This window comes from Myotis yumanensis, unplaced genomic scaffold (assembly GCF_028538775.1).
Source record: "Myotis yumanensis isolate MYYU_CA2020_CCGP unplaced genomic scaffold, mMyoYum1.0.hap1 SCAF_12, whole genome shotgun sequence".
In the NCBI taxonomy this organism is placed as follows: domain Eukaryota; kingdom Metazoa; phylum Chordata; class Mammalia; order Chiroptera; family Vespertilionidae; genus Myotis; species Myotis yumanensis.
The window spans coordinates 18,408,921-18,434,279 of record NW_027223763.1 but is presented as its reverse complement, the minus strand read 5'-3'; the positions used below and the strand labels follow the sequence as shown (position 1 = coordinate 18,434,279).

General features: G+C 43.6%; 1 protein-coding gene and 1 long non-coding RNA gene across 3 annotated transcripts; one reads left to right on the top strand and one right to left on the bottom strand.

The window, feature by feature from the left end:
* The first annotated feature begins 1,749 nt into the window (after nt 1–1,749).
* On the top strand, nt 1,750–19,277 carry LOC139020873 (uncharacterized). Of its 2 annotated transcripts, none has more exons than XR_011473375.1 (3): nt 1,750–1,879; nt 15,660–15,787; nt 18,862–19,277. It is a non-coding gene; the product is annotated as an uncharacterized lncRNA (long non-coding RNA). The 2 variants fall into 2 exon arrangements; XR_011473374.1 differs by lacking the exon at nt 1,750–1,879 and adding an exon at nt 2,006–2,095.
* Nucleotides 12,284–25,359, bottom strand: TXN (thioredoxin). Its single transcript, XM_070430920.1, has 5 exons — nt 25,231–25,359; nt 18,925–19,029; nt 18,217–18,276; nt 12,946–13,011; nt 12,284–12,484 (listed from the first exon to the last, which is right to left on the bottom strand). The coding sequence occupies exons 1-5, from the start codon at nt 25,252–25,254 to the stop codon at nt 12,422–12,424; spliced, it is 318 nt and encodes a 105-aa protein (XP_070287021.1). The 5' UTR covers nt 25,255–25,359; the 3' UTR covers nt 12,284–12,421.

The window sequence follows — 25,359 nt, the reverse complement described above, 5'->3', positions numbered from 1 at the left end:
AGCCTTCATTAATACATAATTTATAATGCTTATTTCTAAATTGTACAAGGATGATGTTCAATTTAATCTTAATTTTCATTGTTCCTCGTTTTTAAAACGTTAAGCAGCCTTCTTATTTGGAGTTTTCTATTTGTCCTTTTCAGTTTTTCTTCTCCTCTGTCATCATTATATGATCTTGACTCATATTCATTTCAGTGATTCGAAGGATTAAAAAATGATGTGTAGCTGTTTCCAAACATTCAAAAATGTAATAAAATTTAATCTAAAAATGTAAATCGGGAGTTAGAAAATAAAAAATCAGAATGGTCTCACATTTCCCCAAATGATTTTTCTCTTTATCTGTTCAAAATTGCTTCGAAAATTGAGGGACAAAAACAAAGAGATTATTCATTAAAGCCAAAATGTTTACTTAATTTGGGAAAATTAATTAAATCTTATTAGACATTTTTTTTATAAAAAAATGAAACCACTCACTTCCAGTGTCCCATGTCCATCCATTTGCCAATGTAAAGGATTATAATTTGGTACCACCTTTCACGTGTTACATCTAGGCCTATATATTTATATACAAATTCAAGAGTGAGATGAATTGTTATTTGCAATACGTCCCTGGGTTGCCAGGTGCGACTGTTGCAAACACTACAGTAATTACTGGGTAGAACTGAGCTTGGAAACCCAAAGGGAGGCCCGCAGAAGTCTCTAATGACAGGAAAGGTTCCGTGGTCATCCAGGCTGAGAGGAGTGCGCACGCTTTTTCTCTGACCTATTGCTTCTCCACCCTAAAGGCTATTAAACAATTTCCCCCATCAGCAGCTTCCCAAGTATGTCGGAGCTGAACCCGTGATAGGTTGCCCAGACCCAAACCAGCTCAAACCCGAGGCTTACTGGCGAACAGCAGGGAGGATGAATTCTCTGAAGGCAGCCGGCGTGTTTTTACTGGTTTTACCGAGGCTCATCCCAGGGCGTCCCTTTTGGTGAATGTATGCACACATTTCTCTGGGGCTGTTCACTCTGGTAAATCCTTAAAGTCGCTTTTTCATGTTTATAATTTATTAATACCTGTAGGTAATGATTGACTCCTGTAGGTCCTACCTCCAAAATACCTCTCACTTCTCGAATGTTAGTGTTGTGAGAACCACCTGGAGAGAACGTATTTAAAACGCAGATCACCGAGTCCCAGCCCTAGAAACCCTAATTACCTACAGGCCCAGGGATCTGCATGGGGGAGAAGCTTCCAGGACCACATTCTAAGCAACAGGGGTCTACACCAGCACCCCCTCTTCAACGCCTCAGTAAAGACCCTCCAGTTTCTCACGCAGACTCCCCACGGACATGCCGCCCTGGGGCATGTTAACACTGATTCTCATCACCAGCTGTATCTTGAAATCACCTGGAGAACTTTCAAATGTTGACGGACGCCTGCGCCTCGCCCACAGCGCATGAACCCAGCCTCTCTGGGAGGAGGCCCCAGCTACCAATGTGATTTTAGAGCAAACGCAGTGGTTTTGACTGTGCAACCAGGGCGAGTGATTGCTCTAATTCACCCACTGCCTCCCTTGCTCTTTCTCACCCTGCCTTCACGTATTCTAAGATTTCTTCTTGCCTAGAACAGAGCTTCCCAGCCTGAGTCCCACAGAAGCCAGGCGGACGGCAGGTGTGGCAGGAAACCCTGATCAGCGCGCTGGCCATCAGCCTGGCCCGTGGGCTCCAGCTGTGAGTAGGCCCGCTCCCAGCTCCTGGGATGGTAGCTCGGGCTGGCTGGCGGTTGCTCTCCTCTCCCCTCCGGCCCCTGTGATCTCCGGTGCCCACTGCAGACGAGGTGCCAACTGAGGTGCAGAAGGAGAACAGGGCCCAAGTGCCCAGGAAACTCAACACTAAGGTATGGCCGGCTGGGAAAGGGGGGTGACGCGGGCTGGGGTGGGTGGAAAGACCAGCAGAGCCCGCTGGTCACTGGTGTGCCCTCTGCATGGTCCCAGGGTGACGACTCCAGCGGTGCGTGTGTATTCTGAAAACCAGTGGCAGTATCATTTGAAAAGATTTGATTGGAAAGCATGAAAATGGATTTGAAACCGACTGGCATCATTACATTTTAACAGTAACTGTTCTCTCTTTTAAATGTCATTTCCATGCTGATGGTTACGGTTGCTTAAAGATTTATCACCTACTTGTGGGGTTCAAGTTTGGGGTTTCATTGATGGTCGCTAGCTATGATGCAAAGAGGAAAGTTTAAAAGACTTGGTTGAAAATTGTTGTGTGTAGCAAACATAACCCGTCAGATAAAGTCCCCAGGTACTAACGGCAACTTATCTATCTGACTTCCAAGGGTTCAATGGTATAAAAGTTGTGAACTTGTTTACCACCAAACTCCACAATGTGGGTGAAAAGTTAGGCCACCAGCTAGAAAATGCTTGCAACCTAAAATCAGTAAATGACTAGTACCCATAGTGGATAAAAAATGCTGAAAAATCAGTAAGAAAAGGATGAACAAGCAATAGGAAAAAAGAGGAAAAGTCCTGATCAGGTGCTTCCACAAAAGGGAAAATCTGAGCAGCCAAAAACATATTAAATTGCCCAAGGTCACCAGCAATCACAGAAATGCAAAATAAAACAAAATATGGTTACATGCCCACTAAATTGGATTTCATTTCATTTACATGTAAAAGCCTGATAACTAAGTATTGTTGAGTTTGTGGCCTAACAAGAACTCTTATTCTTGTAAGCACCTTATAAAACTGGCAATACCTGGCAAGATTGAGAACATGCCTGCCCTACTCACTGTGTGGTTCACGGACCAACAGCATTGGCGTCACCTGAGAGCTGAAAACTGGAGGGTCTCAGACCTGAATCAGAGTCTTATGATTTTAATGCGTCAGAATCATTTTAAGGCTCCAGGTGCCTTCAGTGCCTACATTACTGGTTGAGAAGCACTGCTCTGTGACCCAGTGATCCCACTCCAAGCATTTATTTTAAAGAGAACAATCTTCACAGCAACATCGTGAATAAAAACAGAGCCTAACCCTAGTTCGGTAACAGTGGAATGAATAAAGTAGGGAGTAGCCATATAATGGAATACTATACAGCCAGGAAAACAAATGCACCACACGTGTGCATGTTAACATGGGTGGTATTCATAAGTTACAAAGATGAGGGCAAGAAGCAGATCAGAGAATAACACATTTATTATCATCCCGCTTATATATTTATTTGCACGTGTGTTTTATATGTTCTGTATTTCACAATTAAACATTAAAAAGAAGTGATGTTCTTGGAAACAAGTTTGAAGTATCACATTGAAATATTAGGATGTTTCTCTGGGAATTTCATACAAATTCTATCATATCCTCCCTAATGGTTTCTAGTTCATCTTCCTATTGAAATGATTTAAAATAAAAATGTTAGTGTTTCACTAGGCCACATATTGATGTCCCCAAACCCTTTCCACTTCAACCCCCTGGGCTGCTCAGTTGTTTTCTTCGTGGACCGTGACATGAAACATCGCAAAATAGGGATCCAGAGGCCAAGTGATCTCGAAGGTCTTCAAGGTCCCAGCCTTTCCTTGCAGCTTCATCTGTTGCTCAGCTCCAGATCCCAGCTGGTGGATCCTTGCTGTTCTCCAAAGATCCCGAGAGGCCACTTAAGCCCCCTTCCCGTTAGGCTTTGATCAAACCCCGTCACCTTTGCAAAGGGGGTTCTGAATTTCTGGGCAGGATAACTACTCCTTCGTTTCCAGAGACCTCAAAGACCCGATCAACTAGCCATGTGTAGTTGTTTTGATATCTTTCTCCTCTGCTGGACCATGACCAACTCTAGTGTGTGATTATACTGTGTAGTGTATCTCTGTAACATATTAGCATTCTAATGTGCTGCCAAGACTGAGAGCCAAGCCCTTCATCTGACCTAATCCCGCCCCACCTTTCCTCCCTCCCTCCCAGTCTCTTTCATTACCTGCTGGAATCTACATCAGGAGCCCTCTCTACATCTTCAATGTGTTCTTGGAGCATCACCTCCTTCCTTAATAGAAATCTCCCAAGGTTTCCCCCTCCTAACCTTTTATACTCCACACTAGAGGCCTAGTCCACAAAATTCGTGCATGGGTAGGGTCCCTAGGCCTGGCCGCAATCAGAGCTGAACCTTCTGGCTGCCAGTCGAGGACCCCTTTCCCCAGCTGGCTGCTGCCGGCCGGGGCCTCCCTTTGTTCTGCGCCACTCCCTGGTGATCAGCAGATGTCATAGCGAGCAATTGAACTCCCTGTCTCCTGGTAGAACTCCTGAGGGGACACTTTGCATATTAGCCTTTTATATATATAGATACCCCAGAGTCAGAAGGTGATTGGTTTTTTTGCTTGACTTCTAATGACTCTTACAAACCACTTCTCCTTCCTGCAAAATCTACTCTTCTGAAACTCATTTATACCCTTACTAGAGGCCCGGTGCACAGATTTGTGCACTGGTAGGGGGGGTGGCCTGCGGGAATTGCCAGCTGTGGGACAGTGGCTCATCCCAGTCAGCTGAGTGGCTGTAGACCCACCCTGTGAGCAGACTAATGAGGAAATTAGTCTGAGCTGATATTTTAGGGTAATGTATTGAGTAAAGGCATGTTCTGTGTTCTGGAGGAACCTGGAAGAGAGCTTTGCACCCCAAAGCCACTCAGTGAATGTCCTGGATGTGTGCTCCAGGATCCTCAGCCATCAGGACAAGCTCCCCGGGGGGTCAGGGGAAGGTTCCACAGTCATATCCCTTCTTGCCATCTGCCTATGCTAGCTCCCCATGCTCTTTCTAGAACACATCTTAAAGGGCCTGCATCAGCTGGTGGGGTCAGGCCAGAGTCTGGATTGCCTCATGTATTTTATAGGTACAGAGACTCAGCCTCACCATGGGCCTGCTAGTGGCTGCTCCTGCTGCGGGAGCAGCTGCTCATCCCAGTCAGCCAAGCGGCGCTCCCACTGTGGGAACGCACTGACCAGAAGGGGGCAGCTCCTGCATTGAGCGTCTGCCCCCTGGTGGTCAGTATGCATCATAGCAACTGGTCAACCAGTTGTTCTGGTTGTTCCACTGTTTGGTTGCTGGGCTTTTATATGTATAGATACCAACTTCTTACCCTCCTTACTGCAATCATCTACTGTCTTCCAGTCCCCCTATTCCAGTGGTCAGCAAACTGCGGCTCGCGAGCCACATGCGGCTCTTTGGCCCCTTTGAGTGTGGCCACGAAGTTTCAATCGCACTGTGGTATTTTGTGGAAGAGCCACACTCAAGGGGCCACAGTTTGCCGGCCACTGCCCTATTCACTGAAGATGGTTCACTCTTTCCATTCCTGCTGTCATTTTCTTTTTCAGCATCCCATCTAATCCCTGGTCTCAGATCCCTGACCTGTCGAGTTACAGCCATCTTCCTCTACCCCACCTCTACTTTTCCAAAGTCACTTGAATTCTTATCTACCCTGGAAATGGCATGATCTCTAAAATCTTTTTTTTAAATCCCACTCTGTCCACCTTCTCCTAGCTTGCTCAACCACTACCACTGCCACCTTTCTTTGACCTTGTCGAGACCTCTGATCCCCAGTCTCCATCACGTCTTTCTCTCTGCCAGCCTTTTCCTGCTGGCTTTGCCTCTCTACCTACCCAGGCTCAGTTCTCTACTGCTTTAGTATAATCAGCCCTTTGAAAATGTCGTCAACTCTTTTGCATCCTCTCTCTACTGGACTTGCCTACTAAGACCCACTCCTGCTTGCGCTCTGACTCCCACCTTTGATTGCCTGCGCTGAAGTAGCTGAATGTGGCTGGAGAAGCACAGGATGGGGCTTCGGAGTCCTAACAAATGTCTCATTGGGCGTTCAACCCGCCTAGAAACCATGCTCTGCTTCCACGCTTTGAAGATTACTATTTCACCATATCTTCCTTCTCCTTAAAATTGTCTACTTGCTCTCCTCCCATTTCCATTTCAGAATATAGAAACCATCAGATAGAAATTCCATCCTATCCCCAAACCCAAATTCCTGTTTAAATCTGAATACATCTCGCCCTAGCCATTTTGGCTCAGTGGATAGAGCATCGGCCTGCAGACTGAAGTGTCCCGGGGTTCTATTCTGGTCAAGGGCACATGCCCGGGTTGTGGGCTTGATCCCAAGTAGCAGGGGGGGAGGGGGGGCATGCAGGAGGCAGCCAATCAATGATTCTCTCTCATCATTGATATTTCTATCTCTCTCCCTTCTTGAAATTAATAAAAATATATTTAAAAAATAAATCTGCATACATCTTTATGTGTGGGTTTATTTCTGAGCCTCTATTCTGTTCCATGGATCTGTGTCTGTTTTTATGCCAATACCATACTATTTGATTACTGTATCTTTGTTATGTTTGAAACCAGGGAGTATGATGCATCCAGCTTTGGTATTCTTATTCAAGATTACTTTGGCCATTCTCGGTCTTCTGTGGTTCTCTACACATTTTAGGACTGTTTGTTGTATTTCTGTGGGGGAAAAATGCCATTGGAATTTTGATAGGGATTGCACTAAATCTGTAGTTTGCTTTGGGTAGTATGAACAGTGTAGCAATAGTAATTCTTCCAGCCCATGAGCACAGAATAGCTTTCCATTTATTTGTTTGTCTTCAATTTCTCCCATCAATGTCTTATAGTTTTCAGTGTACATGTTTTTCACCTCCTTGGTTAAATTTATTCCTAGGTATTTTATCTTTTTTGATGCAACTGTAAATGGAATTGCTTATTTAATTTCTCTTCCTGATATTTTGTTATTAGGGTATAGAAACTCAACAGATTTCTGTATATTGATTTTGTCCTGCAACTTTACTGAATTCATTTATTTTAATAATTTTCTGGTGAAGTCTTTAGGGTTTTCTCTATGTGATATCATGTTATTTGCAAATAGCAACAGTTTCACTTCTTCCTTTCTGATTTTGATGCCTTTTATTTCTCGTTGCTTATTTGTTTTGGCTAGGTCTTTCACTATGTTGAATAAAAGTGGTGGGAGTGGGCATCCTTGCTTTGTTCCTGATTTTAGAGAGCTTTTAGCTTTTTGGGATTGGGGGAGGGGTTGAGATTAACCAAAGAACTTATATGCATATATGAATAACCCATGGACACAGACAATAGGAAGCGGGAGTGTAGAGGAAGGAATTAATGGGGGGGAGGGGGGGGCGGGAATCTGTAATACTTTTAATAAAGAAATTTTTTTAAAAAGCTTTCAGCTTTTCACTGTTGAATATCAAATTAGCTGTGGGGTTATCATATATGGGCTTTATTATAGTGAGGTATGTTTTCTCTATGTGCACTTTGTTGAAAGTTTTTATCATAAATTGATGTTGAATTTTGTCAAAAGGCTTTTCTGCAGCTATTGGATAATTTTTATCCTTCATTTTATTAATGTGGTGTATCACCTTGATTGATTTGTCGATGTTGAATCACCCTTGCATCTCTGGAATAAATTCTACTTGATCGTGGTCTATGATCCTTTTAATGATTTATTGAATTGTTTGCTAATATTTTGTAGAGGATTTTTACATCTATGTTCATCACAGATATTGGCCTGTAATTTTCTTGTGGAATCCTTGTCTGGTTTTGATATCAGGATAATGCTGGCCTGGTAAAATGAGTTTGGAAGTGTTATCTGCTTCTTCCATTTTTGAAAGATCTTGAGATGGATTGAGTGATTCGTTTGAAAAGGATTCTTATGAGCATATTTGTTCGATTACAGTTGGCATACAATAATAGTTTCAGGTGTATAACAGTGATTAGGCATTTATATATCTTATGGATAAATCTAGCACCCATTGGCACCATACAAAGTTATTGACTATGCTCCCTATGCTGCACTTTATATCCCCACGACTATTTTTATAACTGTAACTATTTTTATGACTTTTTATTGCTTAGACCAGTGGTTCTCAACCTTGGCTGCACATTAGAATCACCTGGGGACCTTTTTAAAATCCTGATTTCTGGGCCTCATCCTCCGGAAATTCTGTTTCTTTGTTATGGGGTGGGGCCACAACATTAGTAACAAAGAAACAGAATTTCCGGAGGATGAGGCCCAGAAATCAGGATTTTAAAAAGATTCCCAGGTGATTCTAATGTGCAGCCAAGGTTGAGAACCACTGGCTTAGAAGGATTCTTTAAAGTTTGGTTGAATTCACCAGAAAAGCCATCTGGTCCTGGACTTTTATTTGTTGGGAGGTTTTTGATTACTGATTCAGTCTCCTGACTAGTAATCAGTCTGCTCAGATGTTCTATTTCTTCATGATTTAGTTTTGGAAGGTTTTATGTCGCTAGAAATTTGTCCATTTCTTGTAGGTCAGGTTACTCTAATTGTATTTCTGTGGTATCGATTGTAATGTACCCGCTTTCATCTATGATTTTGAGTGCTCTTTTTTTTTTCTTGCTGAGTCTAGTTAAAGGTTTGTCAATTTTATCTTTTCAGAGAACCAGCTCTTGGTTTCAATGATCTTTTAAATTATATTTTTACTCTATTTTTTCTGTTTCTGCTCGGATCTTTATTTCCTTCCGACTTTAGGCTTCATTTGTTTTTTAGATCCTTGAGGTGCAAAATTAGGTTGAGATTCTTCTTATTTCTTGAGGTAGGCATTTATCACAGTGAACTTCCCTCTTAAACTTTCCTCTGCTCTTGCTGCCTCCCGTCAGTTTTGGTATACTATATTTCCACTTGTCTCAAGATATGTTTTCTTTGTTGACCCATTGGTTGTTCAGTGGCATGTAGTTCAATCTCCACATATTTGTGAATTTTCTAGTTTTCTGGTAATTGATTTCTAGTTTTATACTATTGTGGTTGGGAAAGATGCTTGATATGATTTCAGTCTTCTCAAATTTGTTATGACTTTATATGATCTATTATGTTAATGTGGACTTGAAAAATGTGTATTCTGTTGCTTTTGGATGGAATGTTCTGTGTATCTGTTAAGGCTGATGTTTCCTTATTGATTTTCTTTCTGGATGCTGTATCCATTGATGTTAAGTGGGGCATTAAGAGTTCCCTACTGTTATTGTATGCTATTTCTCCCTTTAGGTGTGTTAGTATGTGCTTCATATACTTAGGTGCTCATGCACACATCTTCATTCCACTGGCTATGATGAAGGCAGTGACCGGCTTCTCCCACTGTGCTGAGTCTCCCCCCCCCCCCCCTTTTAAAAATATATTTTATTGATTTTTTTACAGAGAGGAATAGAGAGTTAGAAACATCAATGAGAGAGAAAAACATCGATCAGCTGCCTCCTGCACACCCCCTCCTGGGGATGTGCCCGCAACCAAGGTACATGCCCCTGACCGGAATCAAACCCACGACCCTTCAGTCCGTAGGCCGATGCTCTATCCACTGAGCCAAACCGGTTAGGGCATGAGTCCCCCTTTTTTAGTCTTCGTTGAAAGTATTACACATGCCCCTTTTCCCAGCCAGCCTCTGCCCCACCCCGCCCTAGACCTTCACCCCCCCTTGTCTGTGTCCATGGGTAATGCATATATGCATGTGTCCCATTTTTTCTTGACTACACAAGGAATTCCCTTTTCCGGGTATCCCTTTTCCTGCAAAATCAGTCTCTACCTCTGTCATTTCTATTTGCATGCTAGCAAACACACTCGTCTTATAGACAAAATGCCTCTTAACTCCATCGCTCAGCTCTATTTTGGAGCAACGTTTCTCATGAGTTCTACAGCCCTGTTTGTCCCTCTTTGCATTCTATTAAAAAATCATATTTTCATTTGTAAGTGTCCAGAAATCACTGCTGTGATTAGACATGTTTCCTTGGAGACATTTTCCTGTTAAGTTACATGCAGATTTACCTATAGAGACAGACAGCAAGTCTTGTGGTTTATGCAAATGAAATCATACAGTTCTGAATTAAGAGTTTTGCAACTTGCTTTATTTCACAGTCACTGAGATTTTCCTATTTTAGTAGTAATAGCTCCTATTCTGTAATACCTTGAAAGGATTATCTTCTCGAATTTAACCATTTTTTTTATTGATGGAGATCCAATTTTGTCCTGCAATAATTTATCCTTGGATGTTTTTCTTCACGAATGTTATTTCTTTTAGGATAGAAACGGAAAGTGTGACTTCCGGGTCATTTCTGACCCCTCTCTCCAGGTCCCACCCACCTGGCTTCCATCCCGATCGCTCCATAGAACCTCTTGGTCACGCCACCACCTGTTTCGTCTTCCTGTCGCCTTCCTCTCAAACATTTGATGGTTGACACCCCTTCCTCTTTACTTCTGGGACTAAAGCCCTTTTCTGGTTTTCCTCCTCCTTGGGCTCCCCTAAGTTTTCCCTGTTGGTTCCTACTCTGCTGGTCTCTAAATGTTGACGTGCGTCAGGCAGCACTGAGCACTCTTTACTCAGAATTCTCTTCCTGGGTGATCTCACATATTCCTGTTTTGAAGTGCCACCTCCATGATGTCTTCTAAATTCCTACCCCAGTCAAGGCCTGTCCTGAGTTCCAGGCTAGTACCCAACAGCCTGCAGGACATCTTCATTGGAATACACCCCACTGAAGCATTCGTCTTCACACGTCCAGAGAACGTGACCTCTTCTTCCAATCTTCATCTATTACAGCGGTTCTCAACCTTCCTAATGCTGCGACCCTTTAATACAGTTCCTCATGTTGTGGAGACCCCCAATTTCATTGTTACAAATTGAACATAATTAAAGCATATTTCATCACAAAAACAGTATGTAATTATATATGTGTTTTCCGATGGTCTTAGGCGACCCCTGTGAAAGGGTCATTCGACCCCCAAAGGGGTCGAGACCCACAGGTTGAGAACCGCTGATCTATTACAACTTGAATTACCAAGTTGCTCAAACCCTAAAGCTGAAATTTATTCTAGAATTCTACTCCCATACGTTATTGGATATTCTTTCCAAAATGTTACGGGATCTGGACAGACGGTTTCATCTCTACCCCCTACCTCAATCACAGCCATCACTATCTCTGGCCTTGATCTCTGCAAAGGCCTGACATTCCAGTCCCTTCCCCAACCATTTTCCATACAGCTGCCAACAAACTCTTGTTGGAGGTATTTAGCTCTGGCTTACCCTTCAACAGCTTATAGTTACACGTAGAACAAGGAAGGCCTCAGATAACTGGTCCCTGCCACTCTATCCAGCTTTAACTCCTGCTTCGGCTAAAGTGTACCAAGCTCGTTCTTGACTCGGGGCCTTTGTGCATGCTGCTCTTTCTAACGGAACTCTGCAGGTTAGTCCTTTTCACTAACCGGGTCTCAGTCACCTCCCAGAACCCTGCCCCAACCGCTCCATCCAAAGCCAGGCTCTTATTCTCAATGACGGTGTCCATGTGCTTGTTTTGATCTTGTATAAAATTCCTATCTTTCGTTCCCGTTATCAGATCCCATGTGATCTCTGGGAAGGGTATCTTAAGCCAGGATCTTTGAAACCATCGTTTTACTGTTTATTCAGACTGTTGCACTGAGAGGCAGTAGAGAGCCAAGTACACGGGCTCCGGACACCCTTGGTTGGAATCTCAGTTCCTCCGACCAGTGTGATGCTGGGGAAAGTACTTCACCTCTTTGCCGGTTTTCTCGCTGGAAAACGGAGTTTATATACTCACCTTTTTGGAGGCAACGATTAATTAAGGATGATGTGGGGTATATGATTAAAACTATGATTTTTCAATCACTGTAAACATTTTAAAACTTCAAGTATTCTCTCTGCACTTTGCTGTCTCTAAAACACTGCCTGTTTTTGAATGAAATAGTCACTCCCACAGACTTTACCACTCAGGTTGGAACTTCTATCTACCCTACAAAACTATTTTCTTAGCTACTTTGAGGGAATCACAGTTTCCATGGGAATGTTTGCAGGAATTCATCCCCTTGTGAACTGCCCATGAAGAATTCCTAATTGATATAACAGGAGTCAGTGAAGCTCACGGGACCTTGTGGGACAGGAATCTCAAACCAGAGAAACAATTCCTTCCTGGGTGGTCATTAGTTTGGATCACGCTGATCATTCAGAGCACAGGGGATTTGACTGCAGAAATAGAGAATGCTATTTTCTCTGTTCATAAGAATGAAACAATAATAAAATTTAAAAATACTAATCTATTACCTACACTGCCCTCAACAAGATTTCCCTAGAAATACACCAAAGTAGTAATAATACAAAAGAAAAATCTTAACGCAATCAGTGGCCTACAAGGTTACTAAAAAGTGATAAAAAATATGTGGAAATAATTAGGACTCTAAATACCTTCTAATTGGCCACTTTTCATTTATTTTGCAAGCTAGTCAAGACACCAGACAGTTTTAAAAAGGGTAGAATTAATATTTTATTGTCATTTATAATCAGATGGTAGTTGAGTATATAGTCTCTATACTTGATCTATCTTCTTTTTTTTGTAAATAAAAAAAAATTACAAGAGCCAATGGCTGGTTAAGATGATTAAATGAATTCATTGATGGTGGCTTCGAGTTTTTCCTTATTAGCTCCAGAAAACTCACCCACCTGTTAAGAAAATATTGAATTGACATTAGATGGCAGCACTGTTATCTCTACTTTGTGCTTAAGACATGATCACAGAATGGGGGAAAACTGGAGGCAAAGGAGAGGTATAATCTTATTCAAAAATAAGACCTTGGAAAACACAGTTTTAAGTTAAAAACTAAGAGAAAATAGCCCCTCAAGAACAGGCAAAAGACTCAAATACCTCTTAACAAAGACAAATGTACTTTGTTATAGAACATGAAGTACCAATCACAGATTTAGTGACTGGGTCTAGCAAAGATCAATTTTGAATTAGATGTCACATTATGTACCCCAGTCAATGAAGAGTGACCTATTTAAGTAGTTCTTAAAAGCAAACAATGGGGACATGCTTCTCAGTATGAAAGAATAAGTAACTTCCGTTTCCTCATTATATCATGTTCTTCTATTACTCAGCTTTCTTCAAGGTCAGATGTGCCTACCTTTTGTCCTTTTTTAAAAAACTGGAAGGTTGGCATGCATTTCACTTCACACTCTGCAGCAACATCCTGGGTTGGGGGGAGGAGGGGGGTAGTTGGAGAGAGAATAAAAATAAAACTTAGTATTGAACTTTGACAGAAGCACAGAATCCAAAACCGGATTCTTTTTTCTGTTGTATACTCCATATCTCAGCATTAGGCCTTTATTTAACGCATGAAAATCGACCATGAATATAATGGTAACACAAAACCCTAGTTATATTCTCAATTAAAATTCTTACTAATATGTACTCTCCTCAGAGGGGCACCAAGGAAGGAACAGAATGCAACTTGTATCAGATACTATCCGGTGATTCAATAAGCTCTTTAGTCCAATTACTAGATATTGGCTATTTCATGAATCTCATAAAGCAACAAATTCTTTAACTGTACTCAGGGTTATAATCCCAACTATTCCTCAGAATTAGCACCTCTATCTTTGCTCCTACTTTTTCCAGATTATTATGGGAATGGGGTACAGAGATGATGATCATAAAAGCTAAAGACGAGTGTGTGAGAAAGAGAAAATTGTGAAAAAATTGTTCAAGAATAATGTCACAGGAATCTAGAGGGGCACGCACTGGTTCTTGTTTATGTTTTTAATTAAAATTTTACTTGCCAGTTCTCAAACCCGGCTGCATGATCAGAATCACCTGAAGGGCACTACAAGGTTGAGGCCCATCTAACGCTAATGGTAGAACCTTTGTGGGCCACCCAGCTTTGAGACAAATGGGCAAACTCAAAACACCATAAATCGGGCTGGTGGGTGCCTATCTTCCTTCTCCCAGATGCGGCTCTTCCCACATCTAAGATTTTTCTGCAGCTCAAAGGCCATCAAGCATTCTTCAGTTTTGTCACAGGAACTTTTTTTTTTTTAAAAATATATTTTATTGATTTTTTACAGAGAGGAAGGGAGAGAGAGAGTTAGAAACATCGATGAGAGAGAAACATCGATCAGCTGCCTCCTGCACATCTCCCACTGGGGATGTGCCCGCAACCCGGGTAGATGCCCCTGACCGGAATCGAACCTGGGACCCTTCAGTCCTCAGGCTGATGCTCTATCCACTGAGCCAAACCGGTTTTGGCTGTCACAGGAACTTTTAACACAATACTCTGTTCATATAAGGTTTGGAGGGAAATGCCATGAAAATAGTCTTGTTTGGACAAGTGTTTCAGGTGAAGAAGGCTGGTAAGGGTTGGACAGTGCCCGCTTGGCACTCAAAAGAGGATCAGGTAAGAAAAGGACCTCACAGCCCCTGAGCAGCAAAACCGTGCAAGCAGGGCCCTCAGATCCAGATCTCGGAAACCAAGGAACTGTCATGGGATTTCCCTGGCCACATTATTTCAGAATGTCACGGTCAATCTCCCCAAGATGTCAGATTGAGTTAGACCAGTGGTCGGCAAATTCATTAGTCAACAGAGCCAAATATCAACAGTACAACGATTGAAATTTCTTTTGAGAGCCAAATTTTTTAAACTTAAACTATATAGGTAGGTACATTGTTATTAACTTAATTAGGGTACTCCTAAGGCTTAGGAAGAGCCACACTCAAGGGGCCAAAGAGCCCCTTGTGGCTCGTGAGCCGCAGTTTGCCGACCACGGAGTCAGACCAATTCGGGAGTCTGACATTTTAATAGTACTGAGTCAATATTGCAGGAACATAGTATTCCTATCAAAATCCTCTATGGACTTGACCTTTGCTATCCAAAGTTAATGTTTTACTTTTATCACTTCTGTTTTCTTCTTGTTCTATGGACTGGTTTGCTATTTCTGTAGTGATTGCAAAGTTATGCGCACTTAAAAACTAAGTAGCTACCTCCGAGGTTTTGAAAACATTCTTATCACTTCCCTCTTAGAAATGAAAAGCCAGCCTACTCCCCAATAACACCTCCTCTTCCTGTCGTGTGTGTGTGTATGTGTGTTTCTTTTTGGTGAACAATCTGGAACTGTAAACTTACAGTAAAATTCACTTTGGGGGTGTGTGTATGGACAAGTCATATAAACACCACCAAAACCAGGACATAAAACTATTCCCTCTCCCCCCAAATTCCCTTGGGGAGCTCCTTTGTAGTCAAACCCTCCGCTCACCCCACCCGCTAGCAACAACCGACCTGTTCTCCATCCCTACAGCTTGACCCAGTCTCTGATTTTTATTAGCTTCTGGCTTACACTCCATATAGCGCAATAACTTTAGACCTGCTTTTGTCAGTTCTATTATTAACTCATTTCTGGCTGTTCTAAAATGTTACAGAACTCTCAGGGCTAACTCACTTGTTTCTTGTTTTAATTTACCGAAGTACCATGCCCCGCAGAGAGAGGGGAGGCCATCATTCCCAAAGGGCGAGAACTCGCACTTCTCTGTGAATACCAAGTTTTCCTTGTGCACCACATTACGTGTCCATGCCTCCTAACTGCCCATGTGACTCTATTACACCGAACGATCACTTCTTCCTATCCTAGGCTTTATAGAGCCTTCTTTCAAAACTGTATGCTGCTTGCTCCAAAGACATTATAAATGTGTAAATTACCCTAGGTCTGACGTTCATGGTCGGGAGCGACCTGTATATAAATTTTAAAAACTAATTCAGTTATTAAACATTCCATCTATTGAATGATAGGATCTAATGTTCAGAAATGAGACTGATGTAATTTTTACCCTTTATCTGTATTCTTTTAGAGTTGAAATGAGGTGATGGTTTTACCTAGTTTCCAAGCAACCAGAAGACCCACTCACGTAATTCATGAATTCCATGGCGAAACCACTCACTGACTGTTTAAGGAACTGCTTTTTGTTGGAATGACCAGGTGAGTAGGAGCTGACAGAGACTGCAGCTATGTGTATGTGGTGATCAAAGGGTTCTGGAATTAGTTCAACTTTTACCTCTGCAACAGATAAGGCTATTTAGGTGGTTGTAATAGCCACCATTAAAGGTATTCGATCTTTAGAACAGGGACGCAAAGTGGAAGGCCCCCAGTGTGTGAGTGGGGCACTTCAAGGTTTGGAAACTCTCAGGGTGATGAGTATGCCAACCAGACGCGGACGAGCAGCTCAGGCGCACAGCAGTCCTGCCTGCTCTGCACATCTGCGCCCCGGAGGCGGTAAGAGCGCTGGGCCTCGAACCAGCAGGGGGCAGGGCTCAATGCGCCCCCCTCGCGCCCCCCAACTCTTGCTTGATTAACCCCTCTGTGCTACAGTCCACTATCGCTTCATGGGGATGCTAAGCTGTTCTCATCGTTTCTGTGAGGATTAAGTGACCTAACACCGTGGTTGGCAAACTGCGGCTCGAGAGCCACACGCGGCTCTTTGGTCTCTTGAGTGTGGCTCTTCCACAAAATACCACGTGCGGGCGCGCACGTACAGTGCGATTAAAACTTCGTGGCCAATGCGCAGAAGCTGGTATTCTGTGGAAGAGCCACACTCAAGGGGCCCAAGAGCCGCATGTGGCTCGCGAGCCGCAGTTTGCCGACCACTGACCTAACGCATGCAGAGCTTCCCACAACATCTAGCACATGGTATTGCTTTCCAATAAAAATGTATTCAGTTGCTATCTGACAGGGTCCGCACCAGAAGTTTCTCTAAAGACTTTAAGTTGGAAAAAACCCTTGCTCCCTGTTTTTAACTGAACACATACTATCTACTCTCAATTCTTTTTTTCCTAAAACTATGCAACACATCAGAACAATAGCTTGACAACCATTCTTTTTATACCTACTGCCTGCCAGGAAAGTGTGCTTAGTGAAGAAAGAGACTAACAGTCAAGGAGAGACACAACGAGGCCATTAGAAAGGTTCAGTGAATGTTTCACATGTGCCAGGTATTGTTCTAAGCACTTTCTGGGAGTTATCTCATTTAGCCCTGATGACTATCCTATGATGTTACGTTAACATTTCCATTTTACAGAGGATCAAACTGAGGCACAGACAAGATAACCGAGCCTGTACAGCTCACAGGCGACAGAGCTGGGGGAGAAAGCAGGCAGTCTACTAGGTAGAGGATCCACCCCATTCCACAACCGTAAATGCAAGAGGAAAAGGGGCCGAGGATACCATGGGGACAGAGGAAGGGAAACTAACCTAGTCTGGGCATAAAAGGGGGTAGCTGGAGAAGGGTTCCTGGAAAAGATGTGAAGCCTGCAGCTAGTTCCATCAGCTACAAAAGGCAAGGCTGTGCCCAGCAGGCCCAGCAGAGAATGGACTGTGAGTGAAGGGACGCGTGTGGAGTTGGTGAATGTGCTGTGGGAAGGTCCTCACAGATTTAGAAAGTATAACCCTGTACCCACTTTTATCGACCCTTTAGTACATTCCATAGTTGCTCAATGAATATGCAACTTTGGCCAGCTGACGGGGCAAGGATTAACATCTGACCATAGCGAAAAACCAAGGCTCAAGGAAGAAGGATTAGCCTGAAGCAGAAGTCACTGAGCCAGGACTGGGACCAAGGTCTAGCGCCTCTGCTGCCACATCATAGCCTAGACCCCTCCTGCCCACTGGGGCAGGGGGAAATGCCCACCTATCTCTAAAGAGCGCCCAGTGAGACGCCTTAGCTGGCTCTTCCTGTTCAGTCGGCTGTGTGAGAGGCACGGTCCGTGCTGGGAACCTGATCTGCACACACCACACCACAGAGCGGCCTCTGGTGGGGAAGAGCAAGGGCTGGGAAGCCAGCCGACCTCATTTTAAACCCAGGCTCTGCCACTGCACCTCCATAAACCACCTCACACCTCTGTTTTTCTCCTCTGTAAAATGGGGTGGTAACACCAGGATTTAAATGAATCAATACTTGTAAGAACAGTGCCTGGCCCATAAAGTGCTAAACAAGCATTTGTTAATTCAACCAACCTGGAATCTTCCCCTTAATCATTCTCTCAGCTCTCTACTGGGCAACTTGGTTTTTTTCCTTTAAAACCGTTGGGTTTTCTAATTGACCAAAATCAACTAAGACTAGAATAAGTGTGTGAATATACTTTCTCATGTCATTACTTCACAAGAACCTTAAAAGTGGTCTCCACATTTGGTGATAACCATCAACTCTATAGTGTTAGGTAGAATATAAAGGTTTTTAGAAGGTAAATAACTGGGAAGTAAAGTACTGAAGCCTCAACTATCTATTTTTATGCTTATTTTAGGATACATATACCTCCTGATATCTGGGATTAAGCTCATAGTTGGCACAATTACCTATTCTTTCAAAAGAAAACAGTTTCGCTAAGTAGCATTCCAGATTTCCAGCCACGTACCTGACAGTCATCCACATCTATTTCAAGGAACACCACATTGGAATACTTTTCAGAGAGGGACTGGAACATTTTAATTGAAAAATACACAAAGAATTAGAACTTGTTAATGGCAGTTAATACCCAACCTTCTTAAACGAAAATATAATAAAAGATGCCAAAATTTAGTCTAGGGACAAGGGTAAGCATAAAGGACATATATTTTCTCTGAATCAAATTCTTCCTAGACTAAAATAACTCGAGGCCCCAATTTCAGAGAGAGCGGGGCCCATGTTTCAAAATGAACTAAAGCAAAACCATTTAAGAGTGGTTCTCAACCTTCTGGCCCTTTAAATACAGTTCCTCATGTTGTGACCCAACCATAAAATTATTTTCGTTGCTACTTCATAACTGTAATGTTGCTACTGTTATGAATCGTAATATAAATATCTGATATGCAGGATGGTCTTAGGCTACCCCTGTGAAAGGGTCATTCGACCGCCAAAGAGGTTGCGACCCACAGGTTGAGAACCGCTGATTTAAGACAACCGAATTAGCTTTTAAAGGTTATCTTCAATGTCAAAGCTAACTTATTTAGGTTGTTACATTATTACTTTTAGACCAAAGATCAGACAACAACCAACCCACAAACTCTGTTTTTTTCCCTAGGGTCATGACCACCAACCCAAAGAACACAAATCTCTTACAAAGCAGAAGGTGTTTAATGCTCACATGAAAGAAGGGCTTGATCATCTTGCAAGGCCCACACCACGCAGCGGAGAAGTCAACGACGACCAGCTTATCTCCTGCACTGTTCAAGGCTTCCTGGAAAGCATACTAGGGGAAAAAGAAAGGCGTGTGTTAAAAGGCCCCAGTAAAACCTGACAAAATGTGACACAAAGCACAATTCAGAGGTCCTGGAAGCAAAACCTGTCTTTTAATAGAAAAATCCAAAGAAACTTCTTGAAAAACAAAAAAAATCCTTTGGTGTTGTTTGTAATATTGCTTGATAAGATGAAACAAGTATGTGTACAGTGTGTATCAATATTCATGTGTCTACAAATATTTTATAAAATATTAGTCAATCTATATCCAAACTAAGGAAAAAATAGACATTTGTATTAAAAATGTTTCCACATCAAATCCAGGTACAGTGTAACCTTGTTTCTCAAACTTAATTTGTTCCGGAAGGCTGTTCGAAAAGCGAATCATTTTTTCCCCATTAGAAATAATGTAAAGCGAATCAATCCATTCCAGACCCCCATTTTAACCTTTCTAATATACAGTATACGTCTACTCTGTTTAATCTATAAACAAATACCTTAAATACAAAAAGGACATGAAGTGTAAGTGAAAATTTAACAAAAAGTAAATGTACAGTAAAAATGAAAATTTTACAAATTATAAGCAGCAACAAAAGCAAAAAAACCACGAAAATATTCACAGCACAATATCCTGATATCTTAACAGTAGTAAACTGACTGATATTTGTGCAATTTCTCCTTTGTCTGTCTGTCACCGGAGAGATGTGTGACTCATCATACAGGTATCAGCATGAAAGGGTTGTCAGGTTGAGAAGCGAAATTGTTCGAGATGGGAGATGTTCGAGAAACCAGGTTCTGCTGTACTTTGGACACATTTACTAAATGCTTAACTGGTGAAAGGGGATCACCTGAATTAAGTCACAAAGACACAGAATTTTGCTATCTACAACACAAGTTTGTTTCTTTTAATCTAACACTTTTTTCATTAAATTAATATTTCCTATGGTGGAACTTTCCAAAAGCAAAAGAAAGGAAAAGTAACCTCCTCCAATCACTGGCGACACGAAGCATATTTCCTTGTATTCTTTTTAACGGAGTTTCCAGAGTTCAGATCAGAACTATGTATGGTTGACTTCTGCCCTTTATCTCAAAACTCTGCCCTCATTGTTGACCAGATGAAAGCCAGTTCTAGTTCCTCCTAAGGAATGCACGTTAAATAAAATGCCAGGAGCAGAAATGACCAAGAAATCCCTTACCACCAACCTCCGTGAATAATTTACTGATGGTCTTGATACTGTAACCCTGGGAACCTAACCTTTCAGTTAAGACACTCATTTTAACCACAATTAGTCAGTCAGTGCTGATCAAAACCAGGGCAACGAAGAGAAATCAAAACACAAACATCTACATCTAAAGTCTAGGTTTTCTTCAAGGAGAAAATGCGGATCACACTGGTTTAATGAAAAACTAACGTTCCCCTCCTTTGACAGCTAAGAATCAGATTAGATCTGGTCCAGTTGAAAGGGAAAGTAAATGAGTCACCATTAAAACCTCGAGTGAATTCCCCTGAAGCAGTTACATCTCTAGATTTCTAATTTCTACTTTTTGGGGAAATAATTCACAAATGGTGTTTCGAGAATGGCATGTCATTACTTATGTACCCTTTTCAGTTATGCAGGTACAAACTGTCCCCCTACCTTTGGGGGGGTCTGTGGGAGCGTCAAGTTAGAATGACAGAAACTGGCCCTAGCTGGGTAGTGCAGTTGGTTAGAGCGCCATCCTGATATGCCAAGATGGCAGGTTCCATCCCTGGTCAGGGCACATACAAGAATCAACCCATGAATGCATAAATGAGTGGAACAACAAATTTCTCCACCTCCCCCTCCAAAATAAAGAATTATAGAAATTACATTGCCAAATCACCACTGACTTGTCCAGATTAAATTTTTAGAAGGTCAAAGGAGCCATTCTAAACAGGCAAGATCCAGATAGGACAGGAAACAAATCAAAATGACACTGGCTGGTCAGACGAATACAGTGGGCCCTTGAACAACACACGTTTGAAGTACGTGGGCCCATTTATAGATTTTCTTTTTTTTTTTTTTTTTTTTATAAATTTTATTGATTTTTTACAGAGAGGAAGGGAGAGAGATAGAGTCAGAAACATCGATGAGAGAGAAACATCGATCAGCCGCCTCCTGCACATCCCCCACCGGGGATGCGCCTGCAACCCAGGCACATGACCGGAATCGAATCTGGGACCCCCTCAGTCCGCAGGCCGATGCTCCATCCACTGAGCCAAACCAGATTCGGCGATTTATAGATTTTCAATAAGTACAGACAGCACTGTAAATGTATTCTCTCTTCCTTGTCATTTTCTTTTCTCTAGCTTACTTTGTGGTTAAGAATCCAGTGTACAATACATATAACATGTGTTAGCTGACTGTCAGCTCTATCTGTAAGGTTTTTGGTCAACAGTAGGCTATTTGCAGGGAATCAAAAGTTCTACCCACATTTTCAATTGTGTGGAGGTTGATGTCCCTAACCCCTATGCTATACAAGGGTCGACTGTATATTGTTTTGTGAACATGGCTGGCTCTCAGTAAATACTTGGTAAGATTACTTTCAACATAGAATATTATTTCAAACATTCTCAAGGAATTCCCCCAAACAACTCAGAATCAAATTCCAGCAAAAGTACCTAAAACTCTGAAAAGAAAAAGGCACGCAATAGGAACTTTGGGCTCAAATGAACCTGAGTTAGAGCCTGGTATGTGTAGACTTCACAACCATTTCTCATCTCCAGATATTTAAAATTTACCTAAAGCAGATATCAGTTTGAAAATGATTCAAAATTACTTAAGAAGCAAACCACAATCCCTAGATACCAGAAACTAAAAATGAAGATTAAAGGTCCTCTTCACTGACAAATATTTTAATTTTTTTTTTAAATCCTCACCCAAGGATATTTTGTCCATTGATTTTTTAGAGAGAGAGAGGGAGGGAGGGAGGGAGGAAGGAAGGAGGGGAGGGAGGGAGAGAGGGAGGGAAGGAGGGAGGGAGATACCCTAGCCCCTTTGGCTCAATGGATCCCAGGGTCCCAGGTTCGATTCCAGTCAACGGCATGCACCTCCTCGGTTGCAGGCTCCTCCCTGACCCAGAGCCCTGGTCAGGGCACATGCAGGAGGCAACCAATCGATATGTTTCTCTTACATCAATGTTTCTCTGGGTCTTTCCCTCTCTCTTCCACTCTCCCTAAAAATCAATGGAAAAATATCCTGGGGTGAGGATGAACAAAACAAAAAAAAAAAGGAGAGGGAGAAACAAAGACATCAATGTGAGAGAGACACATCAACTGGTTGCCTCCTGCATAACCCCCTAGTGGGTCAGAGATGGGGGTTTGAACCTGGAAACCAGGTGTGCCCTGGTGGACTGGGAATCGAACCTGAGACCCTTCCGCGCTTGGGCACTCTAACTACAGGGCCTGACACAATTATTTTAAAAAGAAGTTAGGTTGGGTACATAAATAGAAGCAGAGTCTAGCATCTCTTTCCCTAAACACAACCATTCCACAGATAATAAAAGCACAAGAGTAGTTTGTAAAGCATTTAGCAAAGTGCCTGTGTTCGATAAATGGCAGCTGTTATTCTTTAAAAAACAACAATAATGAAAATGAAGAAAAGAAGCTGTGATTTCTTCCTCATGGAATTATCCCAATTGTATCTGAAATAGATCCCGGTGGCTCCAAGCTACCAACACCCCAGGAAGCGCTGTTCTGGAAAGCCAATGGCACCAGGTCCACCAACACGAAAATCTCAAGTGTATTTAATATTTACAAGTAACATTAGAATTACTTCACTTTTTTTTTCCCTTTTAATATAATGTATTGACCTTTTACAGAGAGGAAGGGAGAGGGACAGAGAGCCGGAAACATCGATGAGAGAGAAACACCGACCAGCTGCCCCCTGCACACCCCCGACCGGGGATGTGCCCGCAACCAAGGTACATGCCCCTGGCCGGGATCGAACCTGGGACCATTCAGTCCGCAGGCCAACGCTCTATCCACTGAGCCAAACCGGCCAGGGCTGAATTAGTTTACTTTTTGACTAATGACTCTGGATTATAAATCTGAGGATCCACTGATTATCAGAGACTAATGTAGTGCTTCTTTGAGGAACAAATTTCTTACCACCCTTCTCCATCTCACTGATTAGGGGAGGAGGGTGCCATAAATAGGACCATGAAAACGGAAAAACTGAAAGGTGTGCTCCCGGAATCACTCAGTTTTCTGTCTGTGCTGTACAGATTCTGAGACTACTAATCTAGACCCCTCAAAGTCTTTCCACTCCTTTCATGGGTGCTCACCTGTTAGGTTATACCGAGGTGGCCAGACCCTGGACGAAACCCCCCACGCCGTAAGCTGATGTTTCTCATTCAGTAGGTATTAAATAAAAGTATGCAGAACAAAAATATTAAGGACCTCTGCTTTCAACAAATGAGAAGGCTGCTGATTTTAATATAAATGCTCACAATTTAAAAAAATGAATCCCAATAGGAAAATAAAATCATTAAGGACAAGCAGATAATAGACTACAAATAGCCCATCAACACATGTGGGCGAAGAAAAGTCAGTCAGTCACTAGTAATCAATCAAAGAAATTCCAATGAGAATGAGAATGTTCTTACTAAGGATCTGGCCAAAGTTATGCGGGAAAGTCAGCGATGAAAGGAAAGGGAGGGGCACTCACATGCTTCTTGTGGTAATTACAGGCCTTCAAGGTTCCCACCCCTTAACCCAATCGCTGCACTCCAGCCCCTAAGCCCAGCACAGGGCGTTATGAACAAAACAGTCACCGAAGCCACAAAAACTGCCTCAATGCCCAGCAGTGTGTTCAGATACGGGCATGGCTACAAAAAGCTTCTGATTACATGTAAACCGTTCAGGCTAAATTAGGAAAATAAAAGCTCCGAAACAAAATAGCATATAGACATAACATAATCTCAATTACTTTGTGGCTTGTAGGACATAGCAAATCCCTCTCTACAACGATCACATATATATTTTCTGGTTCTAAGAGTGACAACAAGGTAAGGGACCATTACAGAAAAAAAAAAAAAAGAGAGGTTCTCGAAGCCCGCCCCGGCATCTAAAGGGTCCAGGGCACTCAAGGTGGGCGCGGGCCCGCCTGTGGGTAGCTTCACTGGGGTGGGAACATCGCGGGGTAAATGCTTGAGGTTCTCGCACTGTTCGGGCGGCCTCAATTCTCTCCCAGTCACTTTTCTGAATCTGCATTTAACAAACATTTCTGGAGTGGCTACAGTATACCGGATGCTATGTGAGGCTCTTGAGTTTTCCAGGCGGGAGGGTATCTGTCTCACAGTAACTTTTTTGCCTGGAACATCCTAAAAGGATGGACCCACCGTCTGGGTACCCGAAAGCTGCTCCCAGGGGCATTCCTGGCTCCAGCGAGAGCCACCGACAGTGGGTGAATCACACAGACGGGCAGGGCAGCGGAGGTCCCTGGGCCCAGCTTTGGGGACTGAGTCATTCCAAAGCCAGCGCTGCCGGAAACACGCCCCACGCCGCAGGAGGAGGAGCCCCGAGGGCGCGGCCCGGACCTCCCTTCCATGCGGGCACCTGAGCCCCTGGGGCTTCGGGGCCGGTATCAGGCCCCCGAGGAAGGGCAGCGGGGTCTCCGGCCCGGAACCACCCCCCCCCCCCCTTTGCGAGGGTACAGCCCGCGTCACGTCTGGGGCACAGCACCAGGTGGAGGCAGCCGGGGGTCTCCATCCCGGATCCGCTCCTATGGAAGCCCACCCCACCAGCGCGTGTGGATCACGCCACTCCCCGGGGAGGGTGTGGCGGCCAGCAACCCCGGTGTTCTCCAAAGAGCCCTCCATTTCCCGGCCCGGGCGCGTATCCGGATACATAGGGGGCCAAGAGTAGACTCCCTGCCCCCAAGCGAGAGTTCCCAGACAGGGGTGGTGCAGGAAGCGCAGTGAGGGGCCGCCCGTACACTCCACGCGCGCGTGCATTTCCCCCAGCTCACTGGGCACCCCGACCCTGCCCTCCAGGGGGCTCCCGTCCCTCTCCTCCCGTCCCCCAGGGCATGCTCGGGCGCCTAGAGCGCGCCCAGGCCCGGGCTTCTAGCAGCCCCAGGCCGAGCCGCCGCGTCCCCTTCCCCCGGGATGCGGAGCGGCGGCCTGCCCCCCTCCAGCCCAGCGCCTTCCCGGGCCACGGAGGCCGCGCGCCGCGCCCTGGCCTTGCGCATACCTTGCTCTCGATCTGCTTCACCATTTTGGCGGCTGAGGTCTGACCAGCGACCGGAGGGAGCGATGGAAGTAGATGAAAAGCTGCGGACTGAGCTGGCCGGCACGCAGACCGCCTTCCCTTTATAGTCAC